Source organism: Alosa alosa, chromosome 10 (genome assembly GCF_017589495.1).
Source record: "Alosa alosa isolate M-15738 ecotype Scorff River chromosome 10, AALO_Geno_1.1, whole genome shotgun sequence".
Lineage (NCBI taxonomy): Eukaryota > Metazoa > Chordata > Actinopteri > Clupeiformes > Clupeidae > Alosa > Alosa alosa.
The window spans coordinates 34278182-34293181 of NC_063198.1; the positions used below are offsets into that span (position 1 = coordinate 34278182).

The 15000-nt window shown below is 44.6% G+C and overlaps 1 protein-coding gene across 1 annotated transcript in view; it reads left to right on the top strand.

Moving 5' to 3' along the window:
* The window catches only part of LOC125302386 (synaptotagmin-6-like), a 38334-nt gene that overhangs the window by 17970 nt on the left and 5364 nt on the right, over positions 1 to 15000 (top strand). Inside the window, exons 3-4 of the mRNA XM_048255540.1 lie at positions 11011 to 11131; positions 12543 to 12714. Coding sequence (XP_048111497.1) covers positions 11011 to 11131; positions 12543 to 12714 — 293 coding nt within the window. The remainder of the gene's footprint in view (positions 1 to 11010; positions 11132 to 12542; positions 12715 to 15000) is intronic.

The window sequence follows — 15000 nt, forward strand, 5'->3', positions numbered from 1 at the left end:
ATGAGCATGTATGTGTGTAATGACCAGAGTGTGTGTGATATGATGCGTATAGAGGATATGTTGTCCCGTGTGTGTGTGTGTGTGTGTGTGTGTGTGGGTATGAGCAACGCATGTGCGTAAATGACCCGGTGAGTATTGATATGATGCGTATAGAGGATATGTTGTCTCGTGTGTGTGTGTGTGTGTGTGTGTGTGTGGGTATGAGCACGTATGTGTGTAATGACCAGAGTGTGTGTGATATGATGCGTATAGAGGATATGGTGTCCCATATGGACTCTTTGGCATGGAACACATCATCAGCAACATGGTGTCCTTTCATCCTGTGTACCACTGATAGTTCTGGGAGTGTGTGTGTGTGCGCATGTGCATTTGTGTGTGTGAGTGCATGTGTTTGTGTGTCTGTTTGTGTGTGTGTGTGTGTGTGTGTGCGTGCCTCTCTCTCTCTGTGTGTGTGTCTGTGTCTGTGTCTGTGTGCGTGCCTCTCTCTCTCTCTGTGTGTGTGTGTGTGTCTGTGTGTGTGTGCGTGTGTCTCTCTGTGTGTGTGTGTGTGTGTGTGTCTGTGTGGGTGTGTGTGTGCGCGTGTGTGTGTGTGTGCGTGTGTGAGTGCATGTGTTTGTGTGTCTGTGTGTCTGTGTGTGTGTGTGTGTGTGTGTGTGTGTGTGTGCGTGTGCCTCTCTCTCTCTCTGTGTGTGTGTGTGTGTGTGTGCGTGCCTCTCTCTCTCTCTCTGTGTGTGTGTGTGTCTGTGTGTGTGTGTGTGCGCGTGTGTCTCTGTGTGTGTGTGTGTGTGTGTGTGTGTGTGTGTGTGTGTGTCTGTGTGTGTGTCTGTGTGTGTGTGTGTGGGGGCACTGTCATAAATTGTCCCCATCTAACAGATCAGTTACTCACTAACTTGCAAGCGGATGGCTAAAGCTATAGTGCGCTCAGCGTCTCGTCCATCGTCTACTGGTGGCTTACGTGTTGAAATTGCGTCATTTTACAGCATGCGTGTCAGCGTCTTTGAGTGGTAGAAATTTAAGGCAGCGTCAAAGTGGCCAGCGTGGGCCCTGCACATGAAAGCGGAACTGCTGTAAACACTCCCTCCAGTAGGTGGAGCACATAGAAGAACAACACTTAAACCTAGAAACAAACCTAGACAGAAGAAGACTTGTTTGGTTACCATAACAACGATGGAGCAAGCCTGTCCTCAACTTGCATGGCTTTGAGTTACGTGAGACACCACGACATGGAGTCAACTTCGACCGATTAAAAGCCACTATCCACAGATACATTCTTTAACATTATATTTACCGGTCACTTTACCATCTATGGTGTAGAACCCAAAGTATTTCAAGACACCACATGTTGGGAACGTAATTGTCCGCTCAGGCTGGCCGTTCTGTGCGTTACCTTTAATTGTTGAAACAGGGTGGCTGCATGGGCTCATTGTGGCTACTGGCTATTATATTGGCTTGATTTGGTCATGAGCCCTGGATCATATAGCACTGAATGAGATGGTAAACAATAAAATAAAACTAATCATAGACTGTAGAAATCGCTACAGCACTAAAAACCGAATAGTTCATTTATAGTTCGACTACGGATATTTCACGTCATGTTTGAATAAAAGTGACAGCCCTACTCCTGCATAGAGAGCTGACATGACTTCGGATTAAATGCATCTTTTAAAAATGGCGTAGCCTAGCACCTATTACTGAACAATGCTGAAATCAAATGTGAAACCAGAGCCATATAAAGGTATCTATCACAAGGCTCAAGGCGAAACCCAGTAACACTTGTTGATCGAGATGCATTACAAGCCTGTTCATTATATAATCGTTATATAGTGATTATAATAATAAAGGGAATGTAGCCTACCTCTCCCAGGTGCAATCATTATCACCTAGCCTACTCCTGAACAATGCTGAACTCAAATTTAAACCGCCTGTCAACACCGGATAATGCATTATCATAATAATAATTGAAGGAATAACCTAGGCTACCGCTAGAAGCTCTAAATACACCCATTATCATAGTGAGACATTATACATTATGAACACAAATAATTACTTCAAAACTTTTATTGACCGTCATATTTACAGGTTTTGGTTCATACTTTTTGGTATGAGGCAGGTGTGAAGACTCAATACAAATTTAATTGAGGACATCTGTATGCATAACTTGTTCTTACCATGACACTGCAGTGTTTAGAAAAATGTCATTACTTTGTATCACACCAATATTGCCTCGCAGCCGAGTCCACTGTATAGGCTAAAGTAGCCTAATAAACAGTAGGCTAAGCTAGTCTCTCAGCTATACCAACAGGTGTGCTGTGTGTGTTCCTGGTGGATGATAAATGGAGCCGATGCGATGGGCCAGCTTATCAAACTTCCCAGCAGACAGGCGAGCTGATACTACGTGGTGCACCGCCGTTAAGCTCTTCGCCGTTCAGTGCTTTCGCATCCGTTCTTCTTTTCTTCAGGCGTTTCAGGCTTCTTTGGTGGTTGTGCTTTCCCATTTCGGCGTGCCGCCCCAGTTGGTGGGCAAGTATCACAGTTAATCCGTAGTGCGCCCAGTAGCTAACCTTAAGTTTTAGCGGCGCATTCAGGACAGCGAGGATGGACTATGCTTCGCGTCCAGGCACAAATCTGCGCCAAATGTATTTCCTGACCATGCAAACCATACTAAGAGCCTTAAAATTTGGTCTCCCAAACACACTGCAGCCAGAAACAGGACAAAGCTAATTTTTTCTCCACTGGCTCAGATGGCTGTGTTGAATTGTTGTTAATGAGATTACTGTAGAGTCCCTCTAGATCAGATGGTGTGTGTGTGTGTGTGTGTGTGCGTGTGTGTATGTGTGCGTGTGTGTGTGTGTGTGTGTGCGTGTGTGCGTGCGTGCGTGCGTGTGCGTGTGTGTGCATGTGTCGGCCCTGTGGGATGATAGTCCATTACAGCACAGCATATGCAGTTGGGCAGTGGTCAAGGCACTCAGCATGTTTGGCCAATATATCTGCTCCCTCACACAGAAATCAATAGAGGTATTTAAGAGCTCTCCCCCACTTCTTAATGTGCTGGCTTATGACCCATTACTTACAGTGGAGGCAGTGAAGCAGATTTCTATAGTCTCTATCTGCAGTGGAGAGTGTTAGCAGCAGTGTGTGTGTGTGTATGTATGAGAGAGAGAGAGAGAGTGTGTGTGTGTGTGTGTGTGTGTGTGTGTGCGCGTTAGCAGTGGCAGTGGAGAATGTTAGCAGCAGTGTGTGTGTGTGTGTGTGTTTGTGTGTGTGTGTGTGTGTGTGTGTGTGTGAGTGGTGTGTTGGCAGGTTTTCTCACCACACGAGTCTGAAACTCGATTAGCTGTGAGCTGTTATAAAGGGAACCAGAGGAGTTCCACAGACATTAGCCCCAATTACACAGGAACCCAGCATAGGAGAACATTAGCCCCAATTACACACACAGGAACCCAGCATAGGAGAACATTAGCCCCAATTACACAGGTACCCAGCAGAACATTAGCCCCAATTACACAGGAACCCAGCATAGGAGAACATTAGCCCCAATTACACAGGTACCCAGCAGAACATTAGCCCCAATTGCACAGGAACCCAGCATAGGAGAACATTAGCCCCAATTACACAGGTACCCAGCAGAACATTAGCCCCAATTACACGGGAACCCAGCATAGGAGAACATTAGCCCCAATTACACAGGAACCCAGCAGAACATTAGCCCCAATTACACAGGTACCCAGCAGAACATTAGCCCCAATTACACAGGTACCCAGCAGAACATTAGCCCCAATTACACAGGAACCCTGCATAGGAGAACATTAGCCCCAATTACACAGGAACCCTGCAGAACATTAGCCCCAATAACAGTGGAATTGGGCCGGTGAAGGGCTGGTTGGGCCGGTACAGGGCCGCTGTAGGGCCGGTGTAGGGCCGGTGTAGGGCCACTATAGAGCCGGTGTAGGGCCGCTATAGAGCCGGTGTAGAGCCGGTGTAGGGCCGCTATGGGAGCGGTGTAGGGCGGTGTTAGGAGCCACTATAGAGCGATTAGGGGGCCGCTATAGAGCGGTGTAGAGGCGGTGTAGGGCGGTGTGGGAGCCACTATAGAGGCGGTGTAGGGCCACGCTATAAGAGGCGGTGTAGGGCCACTATAGAGCGGTGGGCCACTATAAGAGAGCCGTGTAGGGCGGTGTAGGAGCCACTATAGAGCGGTGTAGGGCCACTATAGAGCCGGTGTAGGACCGCACTATAGAGCGATTAAGGGGCGGTGTAGGGCCGCTATAGAGCCGGTGTAGGGCCGCTATAGAGCCGGTGTAGGGCCGGTGTAGGGCCACTATATAGAGCCGCTATAGGGCGGTGTGGGGCCACTATAGAGCGATGTGGGGCAGCTATAGAGGCGGTGTAGGGCAGCTATAGAGCGGTGTACAGTGGGCAGTGCTTGACTTGGCCAGCTTCACTTTCAGCGGTCAGCGCGTAGGATCACGGGTATCCGCAGCGGTATCCCTTGCCGACTTTAATTTGTATTTTTCCGAGTGAGGCGCTGCAACAACCCAAACAACCGGTAGATGGCTCCAAGTGAGCAGGGTGTCTCGGAAAAAAATGGAGCCTGGAAAACCCTACACAGACTTCACTACAGACTTTGCCAGACTGGTTTTTAGAAATAATGTAATAGCCAGAAATATGCCTGCCCTGCCCTAATAAAAGAAATATTTGGTTAACTTCTGCGAGTGAATCCGTTTGCAGCGTGAGGCATAGGACAAATTAAACATTCTGGTTTTCTCCAGTGCAAGCGATGATAGACAGACATAATTTGGACAAAATATGGAAATGTGCCTCCGTTGCTCCAGCCAAATGCCTTCCTATTACGTCCTGTTATCCGGTTACAGGCGATGCTTGATTTGATGGTCACAAGTTTACTTCATTAGGGACTGTTAGTTATTTATTTAAGGGGGCTACGAGGAGGTTTTGGGAGCATTAGTCCAAAAAGGCGTGACCCTCCCTCGCCAGCAATACATTTTCTATGACCTTCCAAAGTGATTATGAAAAAATCACTGTCAACTTTTCGGTTTATAAGCCTACTGTATTTAACGTTTTCACATATTTGGCCATAAGCCGTTTATCATAGGCTATCCGCGAAACCAAACCACAAAAAACACTTTAACAGGGGAATTAATTGGGCATGAATCATACTGAAGCTATTTAAGCTACCTTAGAATAAAAAGGTTCTATCTGCGTTTTGAGTAGGTTTTAACGGGACTGATTGAAAGCGGGGCCGAATAAACATTCGGTTTCTCCGAGTTCAACGATGATAGACAGTCACCATTTGGACAAAACATGGAGCATATTAACCTCCGTTGCTCAGCCAAATGCCTTCCTATTCGATCCTGGTATCACGGAGTTAGCGATAAGCGATTTTTGATAGTCTAAGTTTACCCTGTTAAGCGGTTTTGATTATTAAAGTGTTTTTCATTTTAAAGGGTTGACTCTGCGTGCTTATTCAGTAGAGCATTTAGTGCTCTCCCCCAATCCCAGGCGTTCACATTGCATGTTTGTTTTGTAATGGATGCAACTTGTGAGATAGGCCATGCGTTTTGACAATGAGTTGTTAACAGAACCAAGACATATAGTAGCAACAATCTAGGGACTGATCGTTATTTATTGAAGGCCACCGGAGGAATTTTGAGTGCTTCAGTTGGAAGTTGCATGACCCTCTCTTGCCTGCTAGAAATTGTTCAATGACCCTCCGACAGAATTGTTAAAAAAGACATGACCCTCCCCTGCCAATTGTCTTCCGCCTGCGCCACAGCCACACACTTTGTGATATCGTTTCTTAAATCAATCTTTCCCTGTGAGCTTTTTTTGCATGCGACCAGTCCTTCCTTTTTCAAATGTGTTGCGCCTGTTTGCACAATTTCACAAATAATCATATGTGATTAATAGTATGACAAATAATCCCTGTGCGGGGACCCAAACAATGCATGCCAACTTTTTCCTGTTTATCACGATTTTAACTTTCCCCGCTGTCTTGCCGCTTTAATGTTTTCCCGTAGAATATCCTATATTTTAATACTCATAACAGCCCTCCTGCCATCGGGCCTGTCTCTGTATTTGCCCTGTTGTTACCTTACCTTGCCCTTTCCAACGAAACAGATGTCTTCGTCATCAGTTTTGCTTGAAGGCTTAACTTAGAGGATGTTAACCTATTTAGTTTAACGGCCATTGTCGTGGAGAGCGCGACCATTGGCGCTTGCATGTTGCCTTATGTTCTAAAATTACACCTGAGGCTACTCCAGCTGCAAGATAGAAATAATTTCCCCTGTTTGTATGTTCACTGCAAGTTGGCCTACCATAACACCAACTCTGTACTGTAGACTGGCTATTTATATTTTTCTGGAAATAAGCAAATGTATTTGTTCAACTTTATGAAACGAATTACATAGGTACTTGGAACATAAATTACATTTGACAAAGGACAGATGAATGTTTACTAGTGACAAAAATATTAACTTTCAGTGTTTATCGATGTCTTTTGTCATGGGGAAGTGTTTTTCCCATGCATTTATTCTAGGTTATCTGTCAGTGACGGTCGTGGAGAGAAGGGTTCTGTGTTTCGCTCATGTCAGTGACTGACGCGAAAGAAACGGGGTCTGTGTTGTGTTGCGTTATGCTATGCTAATTTATTTTCATTGGGCATAATGTGCGTGCCGTCCAAAGCTCTTCAGTTCTGACAAAGCCAAAATTACTCCTTTTGAAACAATGAGTGCAGGAAGCGCGTTTGTATGGTTATATTGCTTGATCGGGGTGTCAAATCTTCACGATAGGCCTATTAACTAACCAATTCGATTCCGTTGGCTGGGGGGGGAAGGGGGCCATCAGACAATTGTGCCCAGTTAATCCGCCCTTCCCCAAAAAAAATCACACCTTCCCACCTCTGACAGCTTAAAAGAAGTCAAGAGGACTCCTTACCACAGACCTATTCACAAACCTCTTGGTTTTGAAATCCTATGCAGCTATAGAGAGCTTCCAATGCATGAGAAGCAATTTTGCATTAGGGCATAACTAACATGCAATAACGCATGCATTAACAACAACCAAAAAACTAGGCTAATCATTGTCAACATAAATTAAATGTAACATTATTGTGAATCAAATTAAAATGTTCTCTTTTGCAAACGAGGCATAGTAACAGAATAATTTAATAATGTTACAAAGATACTACATCAATCCGTATGTATCATTGGGCTACTAGGCTATTTGTTTTGCCTTGATTCATTTTAGGGCTAGGGCCTTTTATTCAGGGCTGTATTCCACAAAGAATTTTAAGGCTAAAAATGGCTCATAACTGGTGAATTTAGGAGCAACTCCAAAAATAATGGGCGATGTCACTCCTAACTTTAGGATTCTAATTTTTTCACAAAAAGTAATTCACGAAGCATTTTAGACCTAAAAAGTAGCACCTAAGTCTGGGACAGATTAAGTCGAGAGGACTCCTAACTCACTAAGACCTATTCATAAACAGCTTTTGTGGCATTTTATGTTCGATGTTTTTGAAACTAGCCTATCTAACAGGAGCTTCAATCATGAGGGAACAATTTTGCATTCATAAAGGGATGCAATAGCATCACCAACAACAAACAAAACTACTCAATGTTAACATGTAAATGAAATAACGTTTCATTGTGAATCAAATTAAAATGTTCTCCTCTTTTACAAACGAGCCTAGGGATATGGTGACAGATTAATTTAATAATGTTGCAAAAGTAGGCTACTGCATCAATCCATAGGCCTATGTTTCATTAGGCTACTAAGCTATTTGTTTTGCCTTACTCTTTATTCATTTAGGCTAGGCCTTTTATTCAGTTATTAATCATCTTCCGTCCTTGGCACTACTTGTGTAGCGCCGCGTTCTCGACCTGTCACCTGTCAGTCATCATCGGAAGAGAGGTGTTTGGAATTCCAGCGTTTCAATCGTCAGCCAATCAAGGTGGTCACTTCAGTCAAGCTTCGTGCATGAGTAATGACGTCATCCATAGCCACGAAGACTCACCCTAGTTTAGAGTTGTCTGAAAGGCTTTGTGAATAACTTTAAGAGAAAACCCAATCTAAAAATCTTTAAGTGCGATTTAGGAGTAGCCTACCTCCCTAGTAGTAAGATAAAAGCCTTTGTGAACAGCCTCGCCCCAGTTATTCATCATCTTCTGTCCTTGTGTAGCGACGCATTCTGAGACCTGTCACCTGTCACTCATCATCGAAGGAGGTGTTTGGAATCATGCCAGCGTTACAATCATCAGCCAATCAAGGTGGTCACGCTTGCCCATTTACCCAAATTAATGGTCGAATATTACTGATGATCATTGTTATTTAGAACATGCAGTGTGCGTAGGGTACCAAAAACATCTTGCTCGTAAAAAGCATCATAACGCATTATTCTGGCGGGTCTGCTTATTACTGTAGGCTCGCCAAAACCACATGCCTTATTTTGGGCAAGCCTGCATTCATTCATTCATTCAACCTTTATTTATTCCTCGGTCATTGAGGAAGCCCTCATTTTTCAATGAAGCCGAATTACAGAAGCCGTACAAAGGCCTCCACAAACAAGACAACATTCAGAAGCCTTCTGTTGAAGAATTTATATAAAGCCTGCGCTTGACAGTAATCCTCCTGCCCCTGATAGGCTACCACAGCTGTGGATAGTGTGGAATGTTCAAGAAATAACACAATCAATGTGTGTCTCAATTGTCCCCCCCGCTGACCACCTCACACATTTCTCTAGATTTAAACGAACTTACATGACACAATGCCATAAAATATGCCAGTTTTAGGACACAGAATAATGTTTGTAATGATACCAGGTAGGCCAGGTATTGTCGGTTGTGCATGGTGAAGTGAAATTTTACTTTGGAAAACAAACATTTGCCGATATCATGCCGATCATCAGAATATTGCAACAGATTCTGTGTTCTGGACTGTAGGTAACTTGTTAAGCCAGTGGTTCTCAAACTTTTATTTCATTCCCCACTTTGATCAAAGGGGCATGACTGATGATAGTGGAATAACGTGTTATCCCGAGGCTTTTTGCAAGTCAGCATCTTCGTGTAGTCTATTAAAAATATAAGTTTTCTATGTCCCAAACGGAGAGCCATACTTTATTGTTTTAATTCGATCTCTATGCTACTTACAAAAATGTAGGCATGGGGACATGATTAAAGTAGGTTATCCAACTGTCGTGTGTTAAATTATTGTGATTACGAGCCAGTGGTTTTCAAACATTATGCGTGACTCCGACATCTAACTAAATGCAACAGGCTCATATCGCCCCTGCATTCGCAAAATGAGGACCAGTGTTTTGTCAAATTGCAAATAGCTATTAAGCTTTAACTATTTTTTTATGATAGTAGCCTACAAAAAAGCACTTCATACTATCTTAATCTTGGAATATGGGGAGGGAAGTGGCGCACGCCTGCAGTCAGCCAAATATGAATGTAATTCTGCGGCATAAAGCAGATGTAATTGTTTATTCTACAGAAAATAAAAAATGACATGTCAAGCAGTCAATTGACTACATTGCAGTCGAGAAGTAGGGCAAATTAATTCTACGAAACCAAAACGTGGGTCATAGTTGTCTAAGCCCCCATTGGTAGCCTGGTTAAAAAAACGCCGCCAGATAGTATTAAATCGGCAACAACATTGTTTTCTGCAGAAGCCTACCCAAGGCTACAGATTAATTCTGAACAGTTATTTCTCTACTGGCTCAATTATCACACCACTGTTTTGATTTCATGAAGTTGGTGCTTAACCCCAACACTGACAATAATGTAGACAGCAATTTTCGACTTTCAATTTTCGTAGTCAGGTTCCTTAAGCCATACCCAAGTAGCCTAAATCGAGGTAATGTTTAATTGGCGCATGATTTATTTTGTTATTGAATTTGTAGGCTGATTACTTTCGGCAACAATTATGTAAGGGACGGCAGGCAGAGCGATGTATACAGTGGCAGAGCGGCGCACAGTGGCTGAAAGTGGTACTAAAGCTTCACGCGAGCTTCACGCCGTGAATGTCTTGAATAAAGTGGTCATTTGAAAGCGATGCCCACTGTAGGGCCGGTGTAGGGCCACTATAGAGCCGGTGTAGGGCCGGTGTAGGGCCACTATAGAGCCGCTATAGGGCTGGTGTAGGGCCGCTATAGAGCCGGTGTAGGGCCGCTATAGAGCCGGTGTAGGGCCGGTTTAGGGCCGCTATAGAGCCGGTGTAGGGCCGGTGTAGGGCCGCTGTAGAGCCGGTGTAGGGCCACTATAGAGCCGCTATAGGGCCGGTGTAGGGCCGCTATAGAGCCGGTGTAGGGCCGCTATAGAGCCGGTGTAGGGCCGGTGTAGGGCCCCTGTAGAGCCGGTGTAGGGCCGGTAGGGCTGCTAGGTGACGCCTGTTTGTTTATCTTGTTGTCCAGCTGCTGTTGGATTCCTCTGTGAGCAAATGGCTCTTTGTCCAGATTAACCACTGAGCCTTCAAATGGAGCCAAGACCTGCTGATGTGCTGTTTGCTCTAGCAAAGGAGAACACAGCACACAGCAGGACACACACACACACACACACACACACACATACACACACACACACACACACACACACACACACACACGCACACACACATTACGCACACATACACACACACACACTCTCTCTCTCACACACACACACACAAACACAGTCTCCCTTTCTCACACACACACACACAAACACACACTCTCTCCCTCACACCCATACTCATGTGAGGACACATGGAGAGCAGTGTATGCAGGCTGTGGTGTGTGATGCCCAGGCGGACCCGGTGTGTGTGTGTTTGTGTGTGTGTGTTGCCCAGGCGGACCCGGTGTGTGTGTGTGTGAGTCTGTCCCCCCGGCGTGGAGCAGATTCAGAGTCTGGGCGGCTGAGATACGAGGTGGAGGTGAGACGGGGCTGCTGCTCCCACTGCTACCTGGCCTGTGTGATGACCACAGTACTCACACATGTGTGTGTGTGTGTTTTGCAGGAGAGTGTGGACCTAGGTGAGATCATGTTCTCCTTGTGCTACCTGCCCACGGCAGGTCGACTCACTCTCACTGTGATCAAGTGCAGGAATCTGAAGGCCATGGACATCACTGGCTACTCAGGTATGACGTCACACACTATGACATCACTGGCTACTCAGGTATGACGTCACACACTATGACATCACTGGCTACCCAGGTATGACGTCACAGACTATGACATCACTGGCTAGTCAGCTATGACATCACAGACTATGACATCACTGGCTAGTCAGGTATAACATCACAGACTATGACATCACTGGCTAGTCAGGTATAACCTAGCGTTCATGGGCTTCGGAAAAACCTTTTTCCCAGTGAAAACATCATCATTCCGCGTCATTCACGTCACGTAATGTGTGAGTCAGAGATCGGAAACTGTGGCTAGTATCACACTTGTATATTAATTCGCCGACCTCGTTGTTAAGTTTAAATGAACCGTCACGTTGCATCCGAGCTGTAAAATGCAGACGTTCAGAACATTGCAACATTGTATTATATGACGGAGGTGGCTTTTAGCTAGATGGATGACAGAAGCAAGTAAAATTCAAAACAGTTTCAAAGCTAAAGTTCATCAGAATCTTGGGATATGCCTGCTTGACAACGGGAGAGATAGAACTAACGACTGACCTTTTGGGTCAGAAGCAACCATCCATTTAGAACTTCGATGTGGCAGTTTGTCCTGCAAGTTGAAAATTAGTTGATATGTGTTGGAAGAAATTAGTTCTACAAACAAGACAGTTTTAGCGATTAAAGCGTTTAAATTGTAACAGGAAATAACCACAACGCAAGTGGCAACAGTGGATTAAGCGGGAAAATGGACTCCATGGTGGTCTGTTCACAGAGATTAATGCACTTAATCCGCTTCGCGTCGGGGCCGTTTTACAACCTCAACCGTGCATTCATTTCTGTGAACAGACCACCATGTCATCCATTATCCCTTACTTAGTGAGTGTATGTTTTAACCTTTGTTGTGGCATCCGTGTTTGTCACACATTCAGATGGCAAAGCACATGAACTCTTGCTGTGGGAAAAACAAAGTAGCCGCGGGGGCGGTCCTTGCCCTTCCCAAGAGCCATGAATGCACCATGACATCACAGACTATGACATCACTGGCTGTAGATTCACCCTGAAGATCGTTCACTCCTTTTCTCTCCTCCTCCTCCCCTCCTCTCCTCTCTTCCCCTCCTCTCATCTCTTCCTCCTCCCCCCTCCTCTCCTCCTTTTCTCATCCTTTCCTCCCGCTCTCCTCCTCCTCTCCTCTCTTCCTCCTCCTCTCCTCTCCTCCTCCTCTCCTCCTCCCCTCCTCTCCTCTCTTCCCCTCCTCTCATCTCTTCCTCCTCCCCCTCCTCTCCTCCTTTTCTCATCCCTTCCTCCCGCTCTCCTCCTCCTCTCCTCTCTTCCTCCTCCTCTCCTCCTCTCCTCTCCTCCTCTCCTCTCTTCCTCCTCCTCTCCTCTCCTCCTCCCCCTCTCCTCCTCCTCTCCTCCTCCATAGACCCGTATGTGAAGGTGTCGCTCATCTGTGATGGCAGGCGACTGAAGAAGAAGAAGACGAGCATAAAGAAGAACACGCTGAACCCCGTGTACAACGAGGCCATCATCTTTGACATCCCCCCCGAGAACATGGACCAAGTCAGCCTGCACATCTCCGTCATGGATTATGACCTGTGAGTGTGTGTGTGTGTGTGTGTGTGTGAGAGAGTATGTGAGTGTGTGTGTGTGTGTGTGTGTGTGGAATGTGGAATATGACCTGTGAGTGTGTCAGCCTGTGTGTGTGTGTGTGTGTGTGTGTGTGTGTGTGTGGAATATGACCTGTGAGTGTGTCAGCCTGTGTGTGTGTGTGTGTGTGAGAGTATGTGAGTGTGTGTGTGTGTGTGTGTGTGTGTGTGTGTGTGTGTGTGTGTGGAATATGACCTGTGAGTGTGTCGGCCTGCTCTGCTAACGCAGTCTGACATCTCTGGGGGGGGGGTGACAGACAGGCAGAGCACAGAGGACCCCCTGGGTTAGTGGAAATGTGTGTGTGTGTGTGTGTGTGTGTGTGTTAGTGACTGTGTGTGTGTCTGTGTGTGTGTTAGTGACTGTGTGTGTGTCTGTGTGTGTGTTAGTGACTGTGTGTGTGTCTGTGTGTGTGTGTGTGTTAGTGATTGTGTGTGTGTGTGTGTGTGCATGTGCGTGTGTGTTAGTGACTGTGTATGTGTATGTGTATGGGAATGTGTGTGCGTACGTAGGGATGGGCATCGTTAAGAAATTATCGATACGATCTGCCATGAAGAATGAGTCTGCTTGTCGATCACGATTCCTTATCGATTCCCATATCGATTCTATAATACCATTTGCTGAACACTTATAGGATGGCTTTGAGAGTTGTTATTTTTGAATGTCTAATATAAAGTGGTTTTAGAGAATGAATATCAAGTGTGCAATAACAATGCAGAAGTTGAATACTTAAAAAAATTTCTAAAAAAGCAAACATTTCTAAAACAAAAGCTTTGTATTGGAATGGATTAGTGGAATCGTTAACGTTTGGATAGTAATACGATTCGATGGATCGAAACATTTGGAACGGTTCCTTACCGATACCTGGAACCGATTCCCCAAACCTATCGCGCATCGGTGTGTGTTAGTGACAGTCTGTGTGTGTATGTATGTATGTGTGTGTGTGTGTGTGCGTGCGTTTAAATACTGGCATCTTTTCTGATGTTACTATCACTAATCCCTGCTCAGGAGGTGGAACAATGACGATGTGACGGATTTCTCCCATGAAACATTTGATGTTAAATAAACGTTATTTGATGTTAAATAAACATCACACACACACACACACACACACTCCCATGCCTCACCATATTCAGAGATACAATCAGGAGAGGTCATTAAACATGTGGCAGTTCAAGGCTGATCAATTGGTCATTTATAGAAGACATTACAGCACAAAGATTATTGATTGGTCATTTATAGAAGACATTACAGCACAAAGACTATTGATTGTTTTTTTTTGGTTGTGTGTGTTATGAGAGGTGTGCGTAATAAACCAACGGCACATGGCAGTGAAATCAAAAGCAGTGATCACAGCCATACCATGCCCCTGTCACAACAAGGAAATGTCAGTCTGTGACAGTCAGTATTATATGAAGGTTGTGTTTATGAGTCATAAAGTCAGTAGTATATGAAGGTTGTGTTTGTGAGTTATAAAGTCAGTATTATATGAAGGTTGTGTTAGTTTGTCATGAAATCAGCATTATATGAAGGTTGTGTTAGTTTGTCATAAAGTCAGCATTATATGAAGGTTGTGTTTATGAGTTTTAAAGTCAGTATTATATGAAGGTTGTGTTAGTTTGTTATGAAGTCAGTATTATAGGAAGGTTGTGTTTATGAGTCATAAAGTCAGTATTATATGAAGGTTGTGTTAGTTTGTCATAAAGTCAGTATTATATGAAGGTTGTGTTAGTTTGTCATGAAGTCAGTATTATATGAAGGTTGTGTTAGTTTGTCATGAAGTCAGTATTATATGAAGGTTGTGTTTATGACTTATAAAGTCAGTATTATATGAAGGTTGTGTTAGTTTGTCTTAAAGTCAGTATTATATGACGGTTGTGTATATGAGTTACAAAGTCAGTATTATATGAAGGTAAAGGGATAATGTATAGAGGCCCGGTCATTATTGGGAAAATAAGTCCGACAGGGCGAACGGACCCGGCACCAGCGGAAGGGTCTTGTTTCGCCCTGAAGGGACTTATTTTCCTATAATGACCGCGTTCTATACATATCCCGCTTATTATCACGGGCTACTTGCCAAAACGAAAAATAAACTCCAATGATATGTCTCTTTACACTTATTTGTTACACGTTTAAAATTTCGTGGCTTTTGCTGAGAAAACAAATAGTTACGCAACACACGCTGAACTTGAATCAAACATTCTTTAGAACACAGCTGATCAACCGTCTGCTTTCAC